We start from the raw sequence: 26,097 nt of genomic DNA, 5'->3' as shown, positions 1-26,097 counted from the left end.
GAGGTAGGATACAAACAGACTGGTACCCAGGCTAACAGAGAGGTAGGATACAAACAGACTGGTACCCAGGCTAACAGAGAGGTAGGATACAAACAGACTCGTACTCAGGCTAACAGAGAGGTAGGAGACACACAGACTGGTACCCAGGCTAACAGAGAGGTATGATACAAACAGACTGGTACCCAGGCTAACAGAGAGGTAAGAGACAAACAGACTGGTACTCAGGCTAACAGAGAGGTAGGATACAAACAGACTGGTACCCAGGCTAACAGAGAGGTAGGATACAAACAGACTGGTACTCAGGCTAACAGAAAGGTAGGAGACAAACAGACTGGTATCCAGGCTAACAGAGAGGTAGGAGGAGACAAACAGACTGGTACCCAGGCTAACAGAGAGGTAAGAGACAAACAGACTGGTATCCAGGCTAACAGTGAGGTAGGAGACAGACTGGTACCCAGGCTAACAGAGAGGTAGGAGACAAACAGACTGGTACTCAGGCTAACAGAGAGGTAGGAGACAAACAGACTGGTACCCAGGCTAACAGAGAGGTAGGAGACAAACAGACTGGTACTCAGGCTAGGAAATTGTGTGTTATGTTATGCTTTGAGCATTGGTGTTGGATTATGAGTACATTGGGGTTTCCAGATAGGTCACAGATGTGTTTGTGGAGCTGGGATCAGAAAGACGGATGAAGATACATTTGTTCTGCTTCTCTACTATCGTTACTGTCCCAAACGACACCATTTTTCCTATTGGCTCTGGTCAAAAGTAGTGCACTATGTAGGGAATAGGGTGCCATAGGCCTCTGGTCTAAAGTAGTGCACTATATAGGGAATAGAGTTCCATTTGGGACATGTCTTATTAAAGGAGATATAAACAAGTGTAAATCCTCTTCTTTAAACACTTGTAATCTGAAGAGACGTAACTCAGTGTGTCTCACTCACTGTTTGTTTTTTAAATCTGCACAACAGCCTACAGGCATTTACCCGGCTTTCATCTCCTCCGTCAATCTGTTCTGTATCTTCTGCTCCTTTTATAACAGTAACAGTTCATTAGAGATTAAAGGTGAAGAGATGAAATCAAGAGTATGACATTTGTATGGGCCATGTAAGGTTGCCATGTCGGGTTGCCATGTAAGGTTGCACTGTTCTGTGCTTTCACAGAAATCCTGCTAGTTGGATTCCCAGAATCAGGAGGGAAATAAGCAGGAAATATAGAACAGTCCCAACCAGGATTTATGGAAAACCTGGACATATGGGGAAAGCTACCTGGAAAGTTTCCCAACTGAAAACAAAGAGTTGGTTTGTGAGTGTGCTGTGAGAAGAATAGAAATGGGAATGCTAGAACCATAAAGTATTGAATATCCAAACATAGCTGCTGGATAGAAACAGACGCACTAATACACTGGTAATTAGAGGGCGTTGACTACCTTCTCTCACTCACTCATCCACCGTCTGTTCCATGGACTGTAAGAAAATAATGGACAAAGCAATTGATGACATCCCCCATTGTTTCCTATGTGAAGGCTCATTGTTTCCTATGTGAAGGCACATTGTTTCCTATGTGAAGGCTGATTGTTTCCTATGTGAAGCCTCATTGTTTCCTATGTGAAGGCTCATTGTTTCCTATGTGAAGGCTCACTGTTTTCTATGTGAAGGCTCTTTGTTTCCTATGTGAAGGCTTATTGTTTCCTATGTGAAGGCTCATTGTTTCCTATGTGAAGGCTCATAGTTTCCTATGTGAAGGCTGATTGTTTCCTATGTGAAGCCTCATTGTTTCCTATGTGAAGGCTCATTGTTTCCTATGTGAAGGCTCATTGTTTCCTATGTGAAGCCTCATTGTTTCCTATGTGAAGGCTCATTGTTTCCTATGTGAAGGCCCATTGTTTCCTATGTGAAGGCTCATTGTTTCCTATGTGAAGGCTCACTGTTTCCTATGTGAAGGCTCTTTGTTTCCTATGTGAAGGCTCATTGTTTCCTATGTGAAGGCTCATTGTTTCCTATGTGAAGGCTCATAGTTTCCTATGTGAAGGCTCATTGTTTCCTATGTGAAGGCTCACTGTTTCCTATGTGAAGACTCTTTGTTTCCTATGTGAAGGCTCATTGTTTCCTATGTGAAGGCTCATTGTTTCCTATGTGAAGGCTCATTGTTTCCTATGTGAAGGCTCATAGTTTCCTATGTGAAGGCTCATTGTTTCCTATGTGAAGGCTCTTTGTTTCCTATGTGAAGGCTCATTGTTTCCTATGTGAAGGCTCATTGTTTCCTATGTGAAGGCTCTTTGTTTCCTATGTGAAGGCTCATTGTTTCCTATGTGAAGGCTCTTTGTTTCCTATGTGAAGCCTCATTGTTTCCTATGTGAAGGCTCATTGTTTCCTATGTGAAGGCTCTTTGTTTCCTATGTGAAGGCTCATTGTTTCCTATGTGAAGGCTCATTGTTTCCTATGTGAAGGCTCTTTGTTTCCTATGTGAAGGCTCATTGTTTCCTATGTGAAGGCTCATTGTTTCCTATGTGAAGGCTCTTTGTTTCCTATGTGAAGGCTCATTGTTTCCTATGTGAAGGCTCTTTGTTTCCTATGTGAAGGCTCATTGTTTCCTATGTGAAGGCTCATTGTTTCCTATGTGAAGGCTCACTGTTTCCTATGTGAAGACTCTTTGTTTCCTATGTGAAGGCTCATTGTTTCCTATGTGAAGCCTCATTGTTTCCTATGTGAAGGCTCATTGTTTCCTATGTGAAGGCTCATTGTTTCCTATGTGAAGGCTCATTGTTTCCTATGTGAAGGCTCTTTGTTTCCTATGTGAAAGCTCATTGTTTCCTATGTGAAGGCTCATTGTTTCCTATGTGAAGGCTCTTTGTTTCCTATGTGAAGGCTCATTGTTTCCTATGTGAAGGCTCTTTGTTTCCTATGTGAAGGCTCATTGTTTCCTTTGTGAAGGCTCATTGTTTCCTATGTGAAGGCTCACTGTTTCCTATGTGAAGGTGCATTGATTCATGTGTGAAGGCTCATTGTTTCCTATGTGAAGGCGCATTGATTCATGTGTGAAGGCTCATTGTTTCCTATGTGAAGGCTCATTGTTTCCTATGTGAAGGCTCACTGTTTCCTATGTGAAGGCTCACTGTTTCCTATGTGAAGGCTCTTTGTTTCCTATGTGAAGGCTCATTGTTTCCTATGTGAAGGCTCATAGGAAACAATGAGCCTTCACATAGGAAACTATGAGCCTTCACATAGGAAACAATGAGCCTTGACATAGGAAACAATGAGCCTTCACATAGGAAACTATGTCAAGGCTCATAGTTTCCTATGTGAAGGCTGATTGTTTCCTATGTGAAGGCTGATTGATTCCTGTGTGAAGGCTTATTGTTTCCTTTGTGAAGGCTCTTTGTTTCCTATGTGAAGGCTCATTGTTTCCTATGTGAAGGCTCATTGTTTCCTATGTGAAGGCTCTTTGTTTCCTATGTGAAGGCTCATTGTTTCCTATGTGAAGGCTCTTTGTTTCCTATGTGAAGGCTCATTGTTTCCTATGTGAAGGCTCATTGTTTCCTATGTGAAGGCTCACTGTTTCCTATGTGAAGACTCTTTGTTTCCTATGTGAAGGCTCATTGTTTCCTATGTGAAGCCTCATTGTTTCCTATGTGAAGGCTCATTGTTTCCTATGTGAAGGCTCATTGTTTCCTATGTGAAGGCTCATTGTTTCCTATGTGAAGGCTCTTTGTTTCCTATGTGAAGGCTCATTGTTTCCTATGTGAAGGCTCATTGTTTCCTATGTGAAGGCTCTTTGTTTCCTATGTGAAGGCTCATTGTTTCCTATGTGAAGGCTCTTTGTTTCCTATGTGAAGGCTCATTGTTTCCTTTGTGAAGGCTCATTGTTTCCTATGTGAAGGCTCACTGTTTCCTATCTGAAGGTGCATTGATCCATGTGTGAAGGCTCATTGTTTCCTATGTGAAGGCGCATTGATTCATGTGTGAAGGCTCATTGTTTCCTATGTGAAGGCTCATTGTTTCCTATGTGAAGGCTCACTGTTTCCTATGTGAAGGCTCACTGTTTCCTATGTGAAGGCTCTTTGTTTCCTATGTGAAGGCTCACTGTTTCCTATGTGAAGGCTCATAGGAAACAATGAGCCTTCACATAGGAAACTATGAGCCTTCACATAGGAAACAATGAGCCTTGACATAGGAAACAATGAGCCTTCACATAGGAAACTATGTCAAGGCTCATAGTTTCCTATGTGAAGGCTGATTGTTTCCTATGTGAAGGCTGATTGATTCCTGTGTGAAGGCTTATTGTTTCCTTTGTGAAGGCTCTTTGTTTCCTATGTGAAGGCTCATTGTTTCCTATGTGAAGGCCCATTGTTTCCTATGTGAAGGCTCATTGTTTCCTATGTGAAGGCTCATTGTTTCCTATGTGAAGGCTCACTGTTTCCTATGTGAAGGCTCACTGTTTCCTATGTGAAGGCCCATTGTTTCATATATGAAGGCTCATTGTTTCCTATGTGAAGGCTCATTGTTTCCTATGTTAAGGCTCATAGTTTCCTATGTGAAGGCTGATTGTTTCCTATATGAAGGCTGATTGATTCCTGTGTGAAGGCTTATTGTTTCCTTTGTGAAGGCTCTTTGGTTCCTATGTGAAGGCTCATTGTTTCCTATGTGAAGGCTCATTGTTTCCTATGTGAAGGCTCATTGTTTCCTATGTGAAGGCTCATTGTTTCCTATGTGAAGGCTTATTGTTTCCTATGTGAAGGCTCATTGTTTCCTATGTGAAGCCTCATTGTTTCCTATGTGTAGGCTCATAGTTTCCTATGTGAAGGCTGATTGTTTCCTATGTGAAGCCTCATTGTTTCCTATGTGAAGCCTCATTGTTTCCTATTTGAAGGCTCATTGTTTCCTATGTGAATGCTCGTTATTTCCTATGTGAAGGCCTATTGTTTCCTATGTGAAGGCTTATTGTTTCCTATGTGAAGGCTCATTGTTTCCTTTGTGAAGGCTCATTGTTTCCTATGTGAAGGCTCACTGTTTCCTATGTGAAGGTGCATTGATTCATGTGTGAAGGCTCATTGTTTCCTATGTGAAGGCGCATTGATTCATGTGTGAAGGCTCATTGTTTCCTATGTGAAGGCTCATTGTTTCCTATGTGAAGGCTCACTGTTTCCTATGTGAAGGCTCACTGTTTCCTATGTGAAGGCTCATTGTTTCCTATGTGAAGGCTCATTGTTTCCTATGTGAAGGCTCATTGTTTCCTATGTGAAGGCTCATAGTTTCCTATGTGAAGGCTGATTGTTTCCTATATGAAGGCTGATTGATTCCTATGTGAAGGCTGATTGATTCCTGTGTGAAGGCTTATTGTTTCCTTTGTGAAGGCTCTTTGTTTCCTATGTGAAGGCTCATTGTTTCCTATGTGAAGGCTCATTGTTTCCTATGTGAAGCCTCATTGTTTCCTATGTGAAGGCTCATTGTTTCCTATGTGAAGGCTCATTGTTTCCTATGTGAAGGCTCATAGTTTCCTATGTGAAGGCTGATTGTTTCCTATGTGAAGGCTCGTTGTTTCCTATGTGAATGCTCGTTATTTCCTATGTGAAGGCTCATTATTTCCTATGTGAAGGCTCATTATTTCCTATGTGAAGGCCCATTGTTTCCTATGTGAAGGCTCATTGTTTCCTATGTGAAGGCTCATTGTTTCCTATGTGAAGGCTCATTGATTCATGTGTGAAGGCTCATTGTTTCCTATGTGAAGGCTCATTGTTTCCTATGTGAAGGCTCATTGTTTCCTATGTGAAGGCTCATTGTTTCCTATGTGAAGGCTCATTGTTTCCTATGTGAAGGCTCATTGTTTCCTATGTGAAGGCTCATTGTTTCCTGTATGAAGGCTCTTTGTTTCCTATGTGAAGGCTCATTGTTTCCTATGTGAAGGCTCATTGTTTCCTATGTGAAGGCTGATTGTTTCCTATGTGAAGGCTCATTGTTTCCTATGTGAAGGCTCATTGTTTCCTATGTGAAGGCTCATTGTTTCCTATGTGAAGGCTCATTGTTTCCTGTATGAAGGCTCATTGTTTCCTATGTGAAGGCTCATTGTTTCCTATGTGAAGGCTGATTGATTCCTGTATGAAGGCTCTTTGTTTCCTATGTGAAGGCTCATTGTTTCCTATGTGAAGGCTCATTGTTTCCTATGTGAAGGCTGATTGTTTCCTATGTGAAGCCTCATTGTTTCCTATGTGAAGGCTCATTGTTTCCTATGTCAAGGCTCATAGTTTCCTATGTGAAGGCTGATTGTTTCCTATATGAAGGCTGATTGATTCCTGTGTGAAGGCTTATTGTTTCCTTTGTGAAGGCTCTTTGTTTCCTATGTGAAGACTCATTGTTTCCTATGTGAAGGCTCATTGTTTCCTATGTGAAGGCTCATTGTTTCCTTTGTGAAGGCTCATTGTTTCCTATGTGAAGGCTCACTGTTTCCTATGTGAAGGCTCACTGTTTCTTATGTGAAGGCTCACTGTTTCCTATGTGAAGGCCCATTGTTTCCTATGTGAAGGCTCATTGTTTCCTATGTGAAGGCTCATTGTTTCCTATGTGAAGGCTCATAGTTTCCTATGTGAAGGCTGATTGTTTCCTATATGAAGGCTGATTGATTCCTGTGTGAAGGCTTATTGTTTCCTTTGTGAAGGCTCTTTGTTTCCTATGTGAAGGTTCATTGTTTCCTATGTGAAGGCTCATTGTTTCCTATGTGAAGGCCCATTGTTTCCTATGTGAAGGCTCATTGTTTCCTATGTGAAGGCTCATTGTTTCCTATGTGAAGGCTCATTGTTTCCTATGTGAAGGCTCATTGTTTCCTATGTGAAGGCTCATTGTTTCCTATGTGAAGGCTCATTGTTTCCTTTGTGAAGGCTCATTGTTTCCTATGTGAAGGCTCATTGTTTCCTATGTGAAGGCTCATTGTTTCCTATGTGAAGGCTCACTGTTTCCTATGTGAAGGCTCATTGTTTCCTATGTGAAGGCTCTTTGTTTCCTATGTGAAGCCTCATTGTTTCCTATGTGAAGGCTCATTGTTTCCTATGTGAAGGCTCTTTGTTTCCTATGTGAAGGCTCATTGTTTCCTATGTGAAGGCTCATTGTTTCCTATGTGAAGGCTCTTTGTTTCCTATGTGAAGGCTCATTGTTTCCTATGTGAAGGCTCATTGTTTCCTATGTGAAGGCTCTTTGTTTCCTATGTGAAGGCTCATTGTTTCCTATGTGAAGGCTCTTTGTTTCCTATGTGAAGGCTCATTGTTTCCTATGTGAAGGCTCATTGTTTCCTATGTGAAGGCTCACTGTTTCCTATGTGAAGACTCTTTGTTTCCTATGTGAAGGCTCATTGTTTCCTATGTGAAGCCTCATTGTTTCCTATGTGAAGGCTCATTGTTTCCTATGTGAAGGCTCATTGTTTCCTATGTGAAGGCTCATTGTTTCCTATGTGAAGGCTCTTTGTTTCCTATGTGAAAGCTCATTGTTTCCTATGTGAAGGCTCATTGTTTCCTATGTGAAGGCTCTTTGTTTCCTATGTGAAGGCTCATTGTTTCCTATGTGAAGGCTCTTTGTTTCCTATGTGAAGGCTCATTGTTTCCTTTGTGAAGGCTCATTGTTTCCTATGTGAAGGCTCACTGTTTCCTATGTGAAGGTGCATTGATTCATGTGTGAAGGCTCATTGTTTCCTATGTGAAGGCGCATTGATTCATGTGTGAAGGCTCATTGTTTCCTATGTGAAGGCTCATTGTTTCCTATGTGAAGGCTCACTGTTTCCTATGTGAAGGCTCACTGTTTCCTATGTGAAGGCTCTTTGTTTCCTATGTGAAGGCTCATTGTTTCCTATGTGAAGGCTCATAGGAAACAATGAGCCTTCACATAGGAAACTATGAGCCTTCACATAGGAAACAATGAGCCTTGACATAGGAAACAATGAGCCTTCACATAGGAAACTATGTCAAGGCTCATAGTTTCCTATGTGAAGGCTGATTGTTTCCTATGTGAAGGCTGATTGATTCCTGTGTGAAGGCTTATTGTTTCCTTTGTGAAGGCTCTTTGTTTCCTATGTGAAGGCTCATTGTTTCCTATGTGAAGGCTCATTGTTTCCTATGTGAAGGCTCTTTGTTTCCTATGTGAAGGCTCATTGTTTCCTATGTGAAGGCTCTTTGTTTCCTATGTGAAGGCTCATTGTTTCCTATGTGAAGGCTCATTGTTTCCTATGTGAAGGCTCACTGTTTCCTATGTGAAGACTCTTTGTTTCCTATGTGAAGGCTCATTGTTTCCTATGTGAAGCCTCATTGTTTCCTATGTGAAGGCTCATTGTTTCCTATGTGAAGGCTCATTGTTTCCTATGTGAAGGCTCATTGTTTCCTATGTGAAGGCTCTTTGTTTCCTATGTGAAGGCTCATTGTTTCCTATGTGAAGGCTCATTGTTTCCTATGTGAAGGCTCTTTGTTTCCTATGTGAAGGCTCATTGTTTCCTATGTGAAGGCTCTTTGTTTCCTATGTGAAGGCTCATTGTTTCCTTTGTGAAGGCTCATTGTTTCCTATGTGAAGGCTCACTGTTTCCTATCTGAAGGTGCATTGATCCATGTGTGAAGGCTCATTGTTTCCTATGTGAAGGCGCATTGATTCATGTGTGAAGGCTCATTGTTTCCTATGTGAAGGCTCATTGTTTCCTATGTGAAGGCTCACTGTTTCCTATGTGAAGGCTCACTGTTTCCTATGTGAAGGCTCTTTGTTTCCTATGTGAAGGCTCACTGTTTCCTATGTGAAGGCTCATAGGAAACAATGAGCCTTCACATAGGAAACTATGAGCCTTCACATAGGAAACAATGAGCCTTGACATAGGAAACAATGAGCCTTCACATAGGAAACTATGTCAAGGCTCATAGTTTCCTATGTGAAGGCTGATTGTTTCCTATGTGAAGGCTGATTGATTCCTGTGTGAAGGCTTATTGTTTCCTTTGTGAAGGCTCTTTGTTTCCTATGTGAAGGCTCATTGTTTCCTATGTGAAGGCCCATTGTTTCCTATGTGAAGGCTCATTGTTTCCTATGTGAAGGCTCATTGTTTCCTATGTGAAGGCTCACTGTTTCCTATGTGAAGGCTCACTGTTTCCTATGTGAAGGCCCATTGTTTCATATATGAAGGCTCATTGTTTCCTATGTGAAGGCTCATTGTTTCCTATGTTAAGGCTCATAGTTTCCTATGTGAAGGCTGATTGTTTCCTATATGAAGGCTGATTGATTCCTGTGTGAAGGCTTATTGTTTCCTTTGTGAAGGCTCTTTGGTTCCTATGTGAAGGCTCATTGTTTCCTATGTGAAGGCTCATTGTTTCCTATGTGAAGGCTCATTGTTTCCTATGTGAAGGCTCATTGTTTCCTATGTGAAGGCTTATTGTTTCCTATGTGAAGGCTCATTGTTTCCTATGTGAAGCCTCATTGTTTCCTATGTGTAGGCTCATAGTTTCCTATGTGAAGGCTGATTGTTTCCTATGTGAAGCCTCATTGTTTCCTATGTGAAGCCTCATTGTTTCCTATTTGAAGGCTCATTGTTTCCTATGTGAATGCTCGTTATTTCCTATGTGAAGGCCTATTGTTTCCTATGTGAAGGCTTATTGTTTCCTATGTGAAGGCTCATTGTTTCCTTTGTGAAGGCTCATTGTTTCCTATGTGAAGGCTCACTGTTTCCTATGTGAAGGTGCATTGATTCATGTGTGAAGGCTCATTGTTTCCTATGTGAAGGCGCATTGATTCATGTGTGAAGGCTCATTGTTTCCTATGTGAAGGCTCATTGTTTCCTATGTGAAGGCTCACTGTTTCCTATGTGAAGGCTCACTGTTTCCTATGTGAAGGCTCATTGTTTCCTATGTGAAGGCTCATTGTTTCCTATGTGAAGGCTCATTGTTTCCTATGTGAAGGCTCATAGTTTCCTATGTGAAGGCTGATTGTTTCCTATATGAAGGCTGATTGATTCCTATGTGAAGGCTGATTGATTCCTGTGTGAAGGCTTATTGTTTCCTTTGTGAAGGCTCTTTGTTTCCTATGTGAAGGCTCATTGTTTCCTATGTGAAGGCTCATTGTTTCCTATGTGAAGCCTCATTGTTTCCTATGTGAAGGCTCATTGTTTCCTATGTGAAGGCTCATTGTTTCCTATGTGAAGGCTCATAGTTTCCTATGTGAAGGCTGATTGTTTCCTATGTGAAGGCTCGTTGTTTCCTATGTGAATGCTCGTTATTTCCTATGTGAAGGCTCATTATTTCCTATGTGAAGGCTCATTATTTCCTATGTGAAGGCCCATTGTTTCCTATGTGAAGGCTCATTGTTTCCTATGTGAAGGCTCATTGTTTCCTATGTGAAGGCTCATTGATTCATGTGTGAAGGCTCATTGTTTCCTATGTGAAGGCTCATTGTTTCCTATGTGAAGGCTCATTGTTTCCTATGTGAAGGCTCATTGTTTCCTATATGAAGGCTCATTGATTCCTGTATGAAGGCTCATTGTTTCCTATGTGAAGGCTCATTGTTTCCTGTATGAAGGCTCTTTGTTTCCTATGTGAAGGCTCATTGTTTCCTATGTGAAGGCTCATTGTTTCCTATGTGAAGGCTGATTGTTTCCTATGTGAAGGCTCATTGTTTCCTATGTGAAGGCTCATTGTTTCCTATGTGAAGGCTCATTGTTTCCTATGTGAAGGCTCATTGTTTCCTGTATGAAGGCTCATTGTTTCCTATGTGAAGGCTCATTGTTTCCTATGTGAAGGCTGATTGATTCCTGTATGAAGGCTCTTTGTTTCCTATGTGAAGGCTCATTGTTTCCTATGTGAAGGCTCATTGTTTCCTATGTGAAGGCTGATTGTTTCCTATGTGAAGCCTCATTGTTTCCTATGTGAAGGCTCATTGTTTCCTATGTCAAGGCTCATAGTTTCCTATGTGAAGGCTGATTGTTTCCTATATGAAGGCTGATTGATTCCTGTGTGAAGGCTTATTGTTTCCTTTGTGAAGGCTCTTTGTTTCCTATGTGAAGACTCATTGTTTCCTATGTGAAGGCTCATTGTTTCCTATGTGAAGGCTCATTGTTTCCTATGTGAAGGCTCATTGTTTCCTATGTGAAGGCTCATTGTTTCCTATGTGAAGGCTCACTGTTTCTTATGTGAAGGCTCACTGTTTCCTATGTGAAGGCCCATTGTTTCCTATGTGAAGGCTCATTGTTTCCTATGTGAAGGCTCATTGTTTCCTATGTGAAGGCTCATAGTTTCCTATGTGAAGGCTGATTGTTTCCTATATGAAGGCTGATTGATTCCTGTGTGAAGGCTTATTGTTTCCTTTGTGAAGGCTCTTTGTTTCCTATGTGAAGGTTCATTGTTTCCTATGTGAAGGCCCATTGTTTCCTATGTGAAGGCCCATTGTTTCCTATGTGAAGGCTCATTGTTTCCTATGTGAAGGCTCATTGTTTCCTATGTGAAGGCTCATTGTTTCCTATGTGAAGGCTCATTGTTTCCTATGTGAAGGCTCATTGTTTCCTATGTGAAGGCTCATTGTTTCCTATGTGAAGGCTCATTGTTTCCTATGTGAAGGCTCATTGTTTCCTTTGTGAAGGCTCATTGTTTCCTATGTGAAGGCTCACTGTTTCCTATGTGAAGGCTCATTGTTTCCTATGTGAAGGCTCATTGTTTCCTATGTGAAGGCTCATTATAAATAACCACAATAACCACAATATTTGTTATATTATTTTTCTGTCTTTTCAGGTGGATTAAACTGAAATTGCAACCAACTTTCTAAGGCTTGTTTAAAAAATAAAGATATTTTTGAGATTATTTCCTTTTCACACAACTGAAAGTGAGCAGCTGTAATCTGAATAAAGGGGAAAAGGCCCTTCTTGAACATGGGGTGAGACATTCTTACCAATTTACTAGAGAACCAGTTTGGATTTAAGTATAGCTTTTGGATGACTGATGCCTTTAGTGAGAGGCCTAATGCTTTAATATTTAATCGTTTCTGCCCCCGAATTCATATTCGTTATATAAATAGGCCCTTATAATTTTGTCTGGATTGCCATTCCAAATTAAATGTAATATTTTTTGTTCATATAATTTAAAAAGCAGGTCACTGGGTGTAGGCAAATCCATAAGCAAATAGGTAAACTGGGATATGACTAAAGAGTTAATCAGGGTAAACTGGGATATGACTAAAAAGTTTATCAGGGTAAACTGGGATATGACTAAAGTATTAATCAGGGTAAACTGGGATATGACTAAAGTATTAATCAGGGTAAACTGGGATATGACTAAAGTATTAATCAGGGTAAACTGGGATATGACTAAAGAGTTAATCAGGGTGATTTTTCCACAAATAGACAGGTATTTTCCTTTCCATGGTAGCAAGATCTTATCTATATTTGCTAACTTTCTATAAAAATGTATTGGAGTGAGATTTAATTCTATGCGCCAAGCATTTAGCTAGGATTTTTGCATCACAACACTGAAGTGTAAGAGGCCTCCATTTTTTTAATGGACTGGATCTTTATATATACCACTTGGGTCTTGTTTCAGTAATAATGATATCAGACCATCTTGTTGCGTGTCCGATAATCTACCATTTATATAGGAGTGGTTAAAACATGCTAATAATGGTCCTTTGAGTATATCAAAAAAACATTTGTATACTTCCACTGGTATGCCATCCAGCCCTGGAGTTTTCCCAGCCTTAAAGGCTTTAATTGCATCAAGAAGTTCCGCCTCTGTAATTTGGCCTTCACATGAGTCTTTCTGTACAGATCTTAATGTTAAATTATTATTAGGAAAACAATCCATACAATTAGTTTCAGTTAGTAGTGATGGAGGAGCCTGAAACGAAAACTTATTCTTAAAGTACTTTACTTCCTCTTTCAAAATATAATTCTGTGAATCATAGAATCACCATCTCTATGTTTAGAGATAATAAAATGAAGCCTTCAAAAGAAATAAGCACCTGACCTACAGTCAAACATGGAGAAGGGGCAGGGATAATTTGGGGGCTGATCTGCTGCCTCTGGCACTGTGTGCCTTGAATGTGTGCATGACATCATGGAATCAGGAGAATGCCAAGGTGTTATGTAACGCAATGTCGTACCCAGGGTCAGGATCCTGCGGGATCCTGCTTTCTGAAAACATTGCCTGCAGTACCCCGGTAGGCCTTTAACTTGAAATCCTCAATGACATGGGGCAGTCGTTCTCCCCTGGTCTGTTTTCTGACTTCTCAGTGGATGTGTCCCAAAAGGCACCCTATTCCCTATATAGTGCACTGCTTTAGACCAGAGTCCTATGGAACCCTATTCCCTATATAGTGCACTACTTTAGACCAGAGCCCTATGGGCCTGAATAGGATGACATTTGAGATGCACTCTTGTATGTATTTTTTTCATTTCATAATAGCATTTTCACTTTATCAGATCACAACAATTGGCACAGTGATGTCCGAGTTTGGCCGCGGTAGGCCATCGTTGTAAATAAGTTGCTCTTAACTGACTTGCCTAGTTAAATAATGTTTAAATAAAGTTAAATTTGAAAAAATCAGATCACCATAGGCTTTACCCTGGAGAAAGGGGACACCGCTACTCATTATTTTACTCCTACATTTCTTCAATCATTCTTTTATTTTCCTCATTCCACTGTCTTCTCATTCTCTCTCAGGCTCCATGCTTTATATGCCTCATACAGAAAGCACATTCCCATTGATGAATGTCTGTGTCTCTCTCAGCTCATGAAATCAAATCGGCTTCCTCACTGCTGGTTTTATTCATACCATTAATATTCCTACGGCTTCCAGAGAGTCACTTATACATCTCACAGAGCTTGTCCCAAATGGCACACTATTATCTACAGTATATAGTGTGCTTCTTCTACAGGGGCCTTTGGGCCCTGGTCAAAAGTAGTGCACTAAATACAATGAAAAAAAAAAAAAAAAAAAATCCAACATGCAACAATTTCAAAGATTTTACTGAGTTACAGTTCATATGAGGAAATCAGTCAATTAAAATAAATTAATTTGGCCCTAATCTATGGATTTCACATGACTGGGAATACAGATATGCATCTGTTGGTCACAGATACCTTTAAAAATAAAAATAAGTACTGGCGTGGCTCAGAAAACCAGTCAGTATCTGTTGTGACCACCATTTGCCTCATGCAACGGACACATCTCCTTCACATAGAGTTGATCAGGCTGTTGATTGTGGCCTTTGGAATGTTGTCCCACTCCTCTTCAATGGCTGTGCGAAAATGCTGGATATTGGTGGGAACTGGAACACGCTGTCGTACACGTCGATCCAGAGCATCCCAAACATGCTCAATGGGTGACATGTCAGGTGAGGATGCAGGACATGAAATAGCTGGGACATTTTCAGCTTCCCGGAATTGTGTTACAGGTCCTTGCAACATGGGGCTGTGCATTATCATGCTGAAACATGAGGTGATGGCAGTGGATGAATGGCACCACAATGGGCCTCAAGATCTCATCATGCTGAAACATGAGGTGATGGCAGTGGATGAATGGCACCACAATGGGCCTCAAGATCTCATCATGCTGAAACATGAGGTGATGGCAGTGGATGAATGGCACCACAATGGGCCTCAGGATCTCGTCACGGTGTCTCTGTGCATTCAAATTGCTATGTTCACAACTCTGACATCAGCAAACTGCTTGCCCACACAACGCCATCTGGTCGGTACAGTTGAAACCGGGATTCATCCGTGAAGAACACACTCCTCCAGCGTGCCAGTGGCCATCGAAGTCGGTTACGATGCCGAACTGCAGTCAGGTCAAGACCCTGATGACGACGACGAGTATGCAGATGAGCTTCCCGGAGACGGTTTCTGACAGTTTGTACAGAACCCACAGTTTCCTCATCTGTCCTGCTGGTCTCAGACCATCCCTGGGTTGGCGTGGTTACTGGATGTGGAGGTCCTGGGTTGGCGTGGTTACACGTGGTCTGCGGTTGTGAGGCCAATTGGACGTACTGCCAAATTCTCTAAAACAATGCCTTACGGTAGAGAAATTAACATTAAATTCTCTGGCAACAGCTCTGGTGGACGTTCCTGCAGTCAGCATGCCAATTCAACGCTCCCTCAAAACTTGAGACATCTGTGACATTGTGTTGCGTGACAAAACTTCACATTTTAGAGTGGCCTTTTATTGTCCCCAGCACAAGGTGCACCTGTGTAATGACGTGCTGTTTAATCAGATTATTGTTATGCCACATCTGTCAGATGGATGGATTAAAACTTGGCAAAGGAGAAATGCTCACTAACAGGGATGTAAACAAATTTCTGCGTAACATTTGAGAGAAATAAGCTTTATGTGCATACGGAAAATTACTGTGATCTTGTATTTCAGCTCATGAAACATTGGACCAACACTTTAAATGTTGTGTTTATATTTTTGTTCAGTGATGGTATAGGGTGGCGTTGGAGACGCGGACAGAGTCTTTCCCAAATTAACCACCTCAGATTAGTCGCATCTTAACTTCTGGCAGTGGAATGGTTGGGCGGTAATGTGTTGACTCTAGATAGATGCATAAATGAGTCACAGCCTAGGGTGCAAGGTTGCACTCATTTATATTATCTGGGGTGCAAGGCTGTGACTCCTTTATATTCTCTGGGGTGCAAGGTTGCACTCATTTATATTCTCTGGGGTGCAAGGCTGTGACTCATTTATATTCTCTGGGGTGCTAGGCTGTGACTCATTTATATTCTCTGGGGTGCAAGGCTGTGACTCATTTATATTCTCTGGGGTGCTAGGCTGTGACTCCTTTATATTCTCTGGGGTGCAAGGTTGCACTCATTTATATTCTCTGGGGTGCTAGGCTGTGACTCATTTATATTCTCTGGGGTGCTAGGCTGTGACTCATTTATATTCTCTGGGGTGCTAGGCTGTGACTCATTTATATTTTCTGGGGTGCTAGGCTGTGACTCCTTTATATTCTCTGGGGTGCTAGGCTATGACTCCTTTATATTCTCTGGGGTGCTAGGCTGTGACTCATTTATATTCTCTGGGGTGCTAGGCTGTGACTCCTTTATATTCTCTGGGGTGCTGGGCTGTGACTCCTTTATATTCTCTGGGGTGCAAGGTTGCACTCATTTATATTCTCTGGGGTGCAAGGTTGCACTCATTTATATTCTCTGGGGTGCAAGGCTGTGACTCATTTATATTCTCTGGGGTGCTAGGCTGTGACTCATTTATATTCTCTGGGGTGCTAGGCTGTGACTCATTTATATTCTCTGGGGTGCTAGGCTGTGACTCATTTATATTCTCTTGGGTGCTAGGCTGTGACTCATTTATATTTTCTGGGGTGCTAGGCTGTGACTCCTTTATATTCTCTGGGGTGCTAGGCTGTGACTCCTTTATATTCTCTGGGGTGCAAGGTTGCACTCATTTATATTCTCTGGGGTGCAAGGCTGTGACTCATTTATATTCTCTGGGGTGCAAGGCTGTGACTCATTTATATTCTCTGGGGTGCTAGGCTGTGACTCATTTATATTCTCTGGGGTGCTAGGCTGTGACTCATTTATATTCTCTGGGGTGCTAGGCTGTGACTCATTTATATTCTCTGGGGTGCAAGGCTGTGACTCATTTATATTCTCTGGGGTGCTAGGCTGTGACTCCTTTATATTCTCTGGGGTGCTAGGCTGTGACTCCTTTATATTCTCTGGGGTGCTAGGCTGTGACTCCTTTATATTCTCTGGGGTGCTGGGCTGTGACTCCTTTATATTCTCTGGGGTGTTGGACTATGACTCATTTATATTCTCTGGGGTGTTGGACTATGACTCATTTATATTCTCTGGGGTGTTAGGCTGTGACTCAAGATTCACCCAACCGTTCTCTGCTATGAATTGGCAATGGAAGGGAAAGTCATATAAATGTAAGATATTACATGGTCCATTACATCTCACCTTGGGGGGTGTGTGTGTGTGTGTGTGTGTGTGTGTGTGTGTGTGTGTGTGTGTGTGTGTGTGTGTGTGTGTGTGTGTGTGTGTGTGTGTGTGTGTGTGTGTGTGTGTGTGTGTGTGTGTGTGTGTGTGTGTGGTTCTGGCTACAGACCGCATCGTACCACTTTTAAAGGGGTATGGTTTTGCAGTTTTTTTCTTCAAGAGCAGAACACATAGCTACTGTTTAATATTTGTATTCTTGATTTAATCATCGGATTTAACAGTGTTGCTTCCATCCCTATCCTTGCCTCCGAACTGGGCTTGAACTAGGGATCAAAAACATAATACTTTTATATGAAACATGTTCCTATTCAGATTTTTTCAAGGGGTGATGCAAAACCCTCAGCATCCCTACTTCCTGTGCTACTTCCTGTGCTACTTCCTGTGCTATGCCACGGACCCTCTGAACACGTGTCGTCCGTATAGTAGCAATGCCAGTCATATCACAAAAGCTGCAGAGTAGCAGTCCTTACAGGACAGTGGTCCTTACAGAGTAGCAGTACTGACAGAGCAGTGACCCTACAGAGCAGTGACCTCACAGAGTAGTGACCTCACGGAGTAGTGACCTTACAGAGCAGTGACCTTACAGAGCAGTGACCTTACAGAGCAGTGACCTCACAGAGCTTGACCTCACAGAGCAGTGACCTTACAGAGTAGTGACCTCACAGAGCAGTGACCTCACAGAGCAGTGACCTCACAGAGTAGTGACCTTACAGAGCAGTGACCTCACAGAGCAGTGACCTCACAGAGCAGTGACCTCACAGAGCAGTGACCTTACAGAGTAGTGACCTCACAGAGCAGTGAACTTACAGAGCAGTGACCTTACAGAGCAGTGACCTCACAGAGTAGTGACCTCACAGAGTAGTGACCTTACAGAGCAGTGACCTTACAGAGCAGTGACCTTACAGAGCAGTGACCTCACAGAGCAGTGACCTCACAGAGCAGTGACCTTACAGAGTAGTGACCTCACAGAGCAGTGACCTCACAGAGCAGTGACCTCACAGAGTAGTGACCTTACAGAGCAGTGACCTCACAGAGCAGTGACCTCACAGAGCAGTGACCTTACAGAGTAGTGACCTCACAGAGCAGTGAACTTACAGAGCAGTGACCTTACAGAGCAGTGACCTCACAGAGTAGTGACCTCACAGAGTAGTGACCTTACAGAGCAGTGACCTTACAGAGCAGTGACCTTACAGAGCAGTGATCTCACAGAGTAGTGATCTCACAGAGTAGTGACCTCACAGAGCAGTGACCTTACAGAGCAGTGACCTCACAGAGTAGTGACCTTACAGAGTAGTGACCTTACAGAGCAGTGACCTTACAAAGCAGTGATCTCGCAGAGTAGTGACCTCACAGAGCAGTGACCTTACAAAGCAGTGATCTCACAGAGTAGTGACCTTACAGAGTAGTGACCTTACAGAGTAGTGACCTTACAGAGTAGTGACCTCACAGAGCAGTGACCTCACAGAGCAGTGACCTTACAGAGTAGTGATCTTACAGAGTAGTGACCTTACAGAGCAGTGACCTTACAGAGCAGTGACCTTACAGAGCAGTGATCTCACAGAGCAGTGACCTTACAGAGCAGTGATCTCACAGAGCAGTGACCTCACAGAGCAGTGACGTCACAGAGCAGTGACCTCACAGAGCAGTGACCTCACAGAGCAGTGACCTTACAGAGCAGTGGCCTCACAGAGCAGTGACCTTACAGAGTAGTGACCTTACAAAGTAGTGACCTTACAGAGTAGTGACCTTACAAAGTAGTGACCTTGGAAAACAAGTACTTCTAGGTCTTAGTGATTTAACGCTACTTGCGCACCGCTAATTAGCTATCCATTTTACATCAGCTACACTGACATCTCTCCCTCTCTCTCCCTCTCTGTCTCCATCTCCCTCTCTCTCCCTCTCTCTCTCCCTCTCCCCCTCCATCTCCCTCTCTCTCCCTCTCCCTCTCTCTCCCTCTCTCTCTCCATCTCCCTCTCTCTCCCTCTCCCTCTCCATCTCCCTCTCCCTCTCCCTCTCCCTCTCCCTCTCCATCTCCCTCTCCATCTCCCTCTCACCCTCTCCCTCTCCCTCTCCCTCTCCCTCTCTCTCCCTCCATTTCCCTCTCCCTCAACCTCTCCCTCTCCCCTCCAGATCCTGGCCATCCTGTCTATCCTGTTCATAATTCTCTCCACTATCGCCTTGTCCCTCAACACCCTACCAGAGCTCCAGGTGCTAGATGAGTTCGGCCAGGCCAACGACAACCCCCAGCTGGCCCATGTAGAAGCCATCTGCATCGCCTGGTTTACCATGGAGTACCTCCTCCGCTTCCTCTCTTCACCCGACAAGTGGAAGTTCTTCAAAGGTAAATATATACGCTTAAACCCGCTCCTCAACTAAAGAGGAACTAACATGACCAATTCACGACGGAGCGGTTGTTTTTGCAGCATCATCATCGCCTGCTTAACAAATGAACATTACTTTTGTCTTTCGTTTTGTGTTTTAGTTAGTAATACTGCCAATTTTTACAGTTAAAATGTAAGTTGTACTCACAATTCAGCTTGTTGCTGCCACTTGTACAAAGTCTTGTTGAAGTAAAAACTGTTTTACCACTCTCTTTCTCCCTACCCCTCACCTTTGCTTTCTCTCTCTCTCTCTCTCTCCCTCCTTCTCTCCCTGTCTGTCTCAAAGGTCCCCTGAACATCATTGACCTGCTGGCCATCCTCCCTTACTACGTCACCATCTTCCTGACGGAATCCAACAAGAGCGTTCTACAGTTCCAGAACGTCCGGCGTGTGGTGCAGATATTCCGGATCATGAGAATATTGAGGATTCTGAAGCTGGCCAGGCATTCCACAGGGCTGCAGTCTCTAGGTCTGTATGCATGTTGTTTAGCCCAGTGTCTATTAGTCCTGGTCCTGGGGACACAAATGGGTGCTCGTTCTAGTTTTTGCCCACTACGCATCTGATTCCACCAATTAAAGATTCGATGAATTGATTCACGGGAATCAGGTGTATAGTGCTACGGCAAAAATAAAAATGAGCACCTCTTTGTGTCCCCAGGACCAAGAACCACTGTTGTCTGACTCATTGAGAGCATACAGTTTTAGTTGTTCTACTCTAATCTAATGTAGGTTTCACCCTGAGGAGGAGTTACAACGAGCTGGGCCTGCTCATCCTCTTCCTTGCCATGGGCATTATGATCTTCTCCAGCCTCGTCTTCTTCGCCGAGAAGGACGAAGACGCCACCAAGTTTACCAGCATCCCCGCCTCCTTCTGGTGGGCCACTATCACTATGACTACGGTGGGTTACGGTGACATCTACCCTCAGACTCTGCTGGGTAAGATAGTCGGGGGTCTCTGCTGTATTGCCGGGGTGTTGGTCATCGCTCTGCCCATCCCCATTATCGTCAACAACTTCTCTGAGTTCTACAAGGAGCAGAAGAGGCAGGAGAAGGCCATAAAGAGGCGGGAGGCTCTAGAGAGGGCCAAGAGGAATGGTAGTATCGTCTCAATGAACCTGAAGGAAGCGTTCGCCCGGAGTATGGAGCTGATGGATGTAGTCGTGGAGAAAGGAGGAGAGGGCAACCACCTGTCCCCCAGCCGCTGGGCCGGCACACCCAAATACGTCGCCTCTAACACCAGTCTTCATTCTACGGATAAGACGTTCCCCGAATCCATCCTCCTGGGGTCCACCCACCGCATCACCATCACCACCAGCAGCAGCCCCCAGCGACGGCACCTCGGTAGCCCCGAATTCAGAGGCGGTATCCCCGAATTCAGAGGCGGTACCTCTCAGCTTCTTAACGCTCAGAACCTAGAAACCATGTACAACCAGATGGCCAGGTCTCAGTCCTTCACCAACCTCAACACTTCCTGTTCCCTGAGCACCATGAGCACCTCAACCGGCTTCACCGCCACGACAACCCCAGAGTTGCAGCAGCATCAGCACCCGGGGTCCCCTCCTGCCCCGGCCCCGACCTTACAGAAAGTAGAACTGGAGATGCACGAAGTCCCGCACTCTTCTTCTTCGACGGAGCCCTTGCTGAAGGAAGGTGAAGGAATACAGAGCCTGCCCAGCATGGATAGCATCGCCAGCTGCAGGGACGATTTTGGGGAAGGCTCTGTATATGGAAGGAAGTTCCCTCCGTCTCTGGACCTCCTCCCAGAGTCGAGGGTCGATGACGTCCTAAGCCCCCAAGATGCCACCCTCCTCAAAGACAGGATGTATAGGTTTGTTCCCTATGACCAAGATGGTGCCACAAAGTCCCCCAGAGACGACACAGAGAGCTTCAACAGAACTGTCGAGAACTTCCGGAACTCCCTGAGAGGCAGCATCAACCCTGTCGTCAAGGGAACCAAAGGGTTAAAGGTCATTTTTATCGAGGGCCCCCCTACCGAGGTTCCCCCGACGCCACCCAGCACCACCTCACCCCAGGACATTAGCTCCAGCCTCCTGGAGGATGAGTCCCCTGAAGGGGAGACCACACCGCTCCTCCCCAGCACAGAGGCCCTTGACCTGGGCACAGAAGACGAGATCTTCCCCCTATCCCCGGAGAGGCTGATGGTAGTGGTGGACACCCCGCCAGGGGACGAGGACACCCCGGACCAGAGTCTCGGGGGTCAAGGGTTGACCAACGAGGAGAACCACGAGGAGAAGAACCTGATGGAGACAGCGGGAGCGGCAGGAGGGGCATCGGCGGGGAACTGCACCCAGGGTGTGATGGGGGGAGGGGCAAGTGGGGAGGGTAAGGTCGACATCAACCAAAGTGGACACAAAGCAGAGAACCACATGGTCACTCCAGAGATCCCCCTGATAACCGGGGACAGCAGTATGTCCCCAACCTGTGAAACCAGCATGTAACTGTAGGGGGCGCTCTGAGGGAAAAGACCCACTGGAACTACAATTCAATAACCTGCTGAGAAATACGACGAAGAATGAGGAAATAGGAGGAAAGTGAGATGAGAGAAAAAGGGCCAGATAGTGGAAGAGATATTTTTGCATGGCATGACAAGTCCCTTTTACGTGTGTTGTTGTTTATTGCCGAAACAGAGACTGCAGTAATTTAGCAGACTTAAAACTTTGGGGCTCAAATCGAGAAACTCATATGGACATATTTAAGAGGAGGACATTTTCAATCCTGATGTATATTTCAGTCTTGTTTCTTTTTTTTCTAGCAACAGTAAAAAATGCTTATCTTTAAAAAAAAAGCATGCATTTAAAAATAGATATATAGGTATATTTGACGGTGCTTAGTTTCCTGAAAGCGCTCAACATACTATGACAACAAAGGCAATGACAATTCACAGAAGAAGAGGCAGAAAAAAATCCACGTTCGCCAAAGGTACAAATATTTCTAATGTGAGGAGAAAGGGAGTAATGCCAGACCTCAGACCGAGGGTATGTTCCAAATGGCACCCTATTCCCTATATAGTACACTACTTTAGACCAGAGCCCTATGGCACCATATTCCCTAAATAGAGCACTACTTTAGACCAGAACCCTAAGGGGGTGTTGCAACGCAGCGACCTATGACAAACATATCATGACCTTTCGTTTAAATGCAATGTGTAAAAACCATGAGGACTATGTCATGTTTTTGCATGTATGAACTGTATTGTTAACATTTTCTTCTGGTTTGCGTTATAATTGATTTGGGATTTCAATGTAATAATGTCATGCTCATTGGAAATAATGTTTCATAAAACGTATATACAACTGTAGTTGCCAAAATATGTTTATATATTATAATATATTATATATAATAATATATAATAATATTATATATTAATATATATTATATTAATATCAGTGAGGACAAATGGCAAACGCTTCTGCAACTAGCCTAAAACCTATTTATTTCAGCTTGGTTTCAGGAGGCGAGACATGGTTTAGAAAGAAGAAATCATTAGGTTGGCTGAAATACAACACTATACCTCCTCTGCATCTTTTTTCCATCAAAATATCACACAATATATGATTTACTCTCTGACAATGGGTACTGACGAATTTGAATTCTATGAATACAGTAAAGTAGGATTACAGTTAGTTAAGACTGTCAAAGAGGTGTTCTAGTCGGGCCTACAGTTAGTTAAGACAGTCCTAGAGGTGTTCTAGTGGGGCCTACAGTTAGTTAAGACAGTCCTAGAGGTGTTCTAGTGGGGCCTACAGTTAGTTAAGACAGTCCTGGAGGTGTGCTAGAGGGGCCTACAGTTAAGACATTCCTAGAGGTGTTCTAGAGGGGCCTACAGTTAAGACAGTCCTAGAGGTGTTCTAGTGGGGCCTACAGTTAGTTAAGACAGTCCTAGAGGTGTTCTAGTGAGGCCTACAGTTAGTTAAGACAGTCCTAGAGGTGTTGTGGTGGGGCCTACAGTTAGGACAGTCCTAGAGGTGTTCTAGTGGGGCCTACAGTTAGTTAAGACAGTCCTGGAGGTGTTCTAGTGAGGCCTACAGTTAGTTAAGACAGTCCTAGAGGTGTTCTAGTGGGGCCTACAGTTAAGACAGTCCTAGAGGTGTTCTAGTGGGGCCTACAGTTAGTTAAGACAGTCCTAGAGGTGTTCTAGTCGGGCCTACAGTTAGTTAAGACAGTCCTAGAGGTGTTGTGGTGGGGCCTACAGTTAGTTAAGACAGTCCTAGAGGTGTTCTAGTGGGTCCTACAGTTAGTTAAGACAGTCCTAGAGGTGTTCTAGTGGGGCCTACAGTTAGTTAAGACAGTCCTAGAGGTGTTCTAGTCGGGCCTACAGTTAGTTAAGACAGTCCTAGAGGTGTTGTGGTGGGGCCTACAGTTAGTTAAGACAGTCCTGGAGGTGTTCTAGTGGGGCCTACAGTTAGTTAAGACAGTCCTCGAGGTGTTCTAGTGGGGCCTACAGTTAGTTAAGACAGTCCTAGAGGTGTTCTAGTGGGGCCTACAGTTAGTTAAGACAGTCCTAGAGGTGTTGTGGTGGGGCCTACAGTTAGTTAAGACTGTCAAAGAGGTGTTCTAGTGGGGCCTACAGTTAGTTAAGACAGTCCTAGAGGTGTTCTAGTGGGGCCTACAGTTAGTTAAGACTGTCAAAGAGGTGTTCTAGTGGGGCCTACAGTTAGTTAAGACAGTCCTAGAGGTGTTCTAGAGGGGCCTACAGATAGTTAAGACAGTCCTAGAAGTGTTCTAGTGGGGCCTACAGCTAGTTAAGACTGTCAAAGAGATGTTCTAGTCGGGCCTACAGTTAAGACAGTCCTAGAGGTGTTCTAGTGGGGCCTACCGTTAGTTAAAACAGTCCTAGAGGTGTTTTGGTGGGGCCTACAGTTAGTTAAGACAGTCCTAGATGTGTTCTAGTGGGGCCTACAGTTAGTTAAGACAGTCCTAGATGTGTTCTAGTGGGGCCTACAGTTAGTTAAGACAGTCATAGAGGTGTTCTAGTGGGGCCTACAGTTAAGACAGTCCTAGAGGTGTTCTAGTGGGGCCTACAGTTAGTTAAGACAGTCCTAGAGGTGTTCTAGTGGGGCCTACAGTTAGTTAAGACAGTCCTAGAGGTGTTCTAGTGGGGCCTACAGTTAAGACAGTCCTAGAGTTGTTCTAATGGGGCCTACAGTTAAGACAGTCCTAGAGGTGTTCTAGTGGGGCCTACAGTTAGTTAAGACAGTCCTAGAGGTGTTCTAGTGGGGCCTACAGTTAGTTAAGACAGTCCTAGAGGTGTTCTAGTGGGGCCTACAGTTAAGACAGTCCTAGAGTTGTTCTAATGGGGCCTACAGTTAAGACAGTCCTAGAGGTGTTCTAGTGGGGCCTACAGTTAGTTAAGACAGTCCTAGAAGTGTTCTAGTGGGGCCTACAGTTAAGACAGTCCTAGAGGTGTTCTAGAGGGGCCTACAGTTAAGACAGTCCTAGAGGTGTTCTAGTGGGGCCAACAGTTAGTTAAGACAGTCCTAGAAGTGTTCTAGTGGGGCCTACAGTTAAGACATTCCTAGAGGTGTTCTAGTGGGGCCTACAGTTAGTTAAGACTGTCAAAGAGGTGTTCTAGTCGGGCCTACAGTTAGTTAAGACAGTCCTAGAGGTGTTCTAGTGAGGCCTACAGTTAGTTAAGACAGTCCTAGAGGTGTTCTAGTCGGGCCTACAGTTAGTTAAGACAGTCCTAGAGGTGTTCTAGTCGGGCCTACAGTTAGTTAAGACGGTCCTAGAGGTGTTCTAGTGGGGCCTACAGTTAGTTAAGACAGTCCTGGAGGTGTTCTAGTGGGGCCTACAGTTAGTTAAGACAGTCCTAGAGGTGTTCTAGTGGGGCCTACAGTTAAGACAGTCCTAGAGGTGTTCTAGTGGGGCCTACAGTTAGTTAAGACAGTCCTAGAGGTGTTCTAGTGGGGCCTACAGTTAAGACAGTCCTAGAGGTGTTCTAGTGGGGCCTACAGTTAGTTAAGACAGTCCTAGAGGTGTTCTAGTGAGGCCTACAGTTAGTTAAGACAGTCCTAGAGGTGTTCTAGTGAGGCCTACAGTTAAGACAGTCCTAGAGGTGTTCTAGAGGGGCCTACAGTTAAGACAGTCCTAGAGGTGTTCTAGTGGGGCCTACAGTTAGTTAAGACAGTCCTAGAGGTGTTCTAGTGGGGCCAACAGTTAGTTAAGACAGTCCTAGAAGTGTTCTAGTGGGGCCTACAGTTAGTTAAGACAGTCCTAGAGGTGTTCTAGTGGGGCCTACAGTTAGTTAAGACAGTCCTAGAGGTGTTCTAGTGGGGCCTACAGTTAGTTAAGACAGTCCTAGAGGTGTTCTAGTGGGGCCTACAGTTAGTTAAGACAGTCCTAGAGGTGTTCTAGTGGGTCCTACAGTTAGTTAAGACAGTCCTAGAGGTGTTCTAGTGGGGCCTACAGTTAGTTAAGACAGTCCTAGAGGTGTTCTAGTGAGGCCTACAGTTAGTTAAGACAGTCCTAGAGGTGTTCTAGTGAGGCCTACAGTTAGTTAAGACAGTCCTAGAGGTGTTCTAGTGGGGCCTACAGTTAGTTAAGACAGTCCTAGAGGTGTTCTAGTGGGGCCTACAGTTAGTTAAGACAGTCCTAGAGGTGTTCTAGTGGGGCCTACAGTTAGTTAAGACAGTCCTAGAGGTGTTCTAGTGAGGCCTACAGTTAGTTAAGACAGTCCTAGAGGTGTTCTAGTGGGGCCTACAGTTAGTTAAGACAGTCCTAGAGGTGTTCTAGTGGGTCCTACAAAAC

At 43.9% G+C, this 26,097-nt stretch overlaps 1 protein-coding gene across 1 annotated transcript; it reads left to right on the top strand.

The window, feature by feature from the left end:
• Window positions 1–13,082: 13,082 nt before the first annotated feature.
• LOC120050281 (potassium voltage-gated channel subfamily B member 2-like) lies at window positions 13,083–21,788 on the top strand. Its single transcript, XM_038996857.1, has 6 exons — window positions 13,083–13,148; window positions 19,079–19,289; window positions 19,616–19,798; window positions 20,059–20,662; window positions 20,708–20,941; window positions 20,996–21,788. Exons 1-6 carry the CDS (start codon window positions 13,083–13,085, stop codon window positions 21,786–21,788), a joined length of 2,091 nt encoding a protein of 696 aa, XP_038852785.1.
• The last annotated feature ends 4,309 nt before the right edge of the window (window positions 21,789–26,097 follow it).

Source organism: Salvelinus namaycush, chromosome 7, assembly GCF_016432855.1.
Source record: "Salvelinus namaycush isolate Seneca chromosome 7, SaNama_1.0, whole genome shotgun sequence".
In the NCBI taxonomy this organism is placed as follows: Eukaryota; Metazoa; Chordata; class Actinopteri; order Salmoniformes; family Salmonidae; genus Salvelinus; species Salvelinus namaycush.
This window is presented reverse-complemented; position numbering and strand designations above follow the sequence as displayed.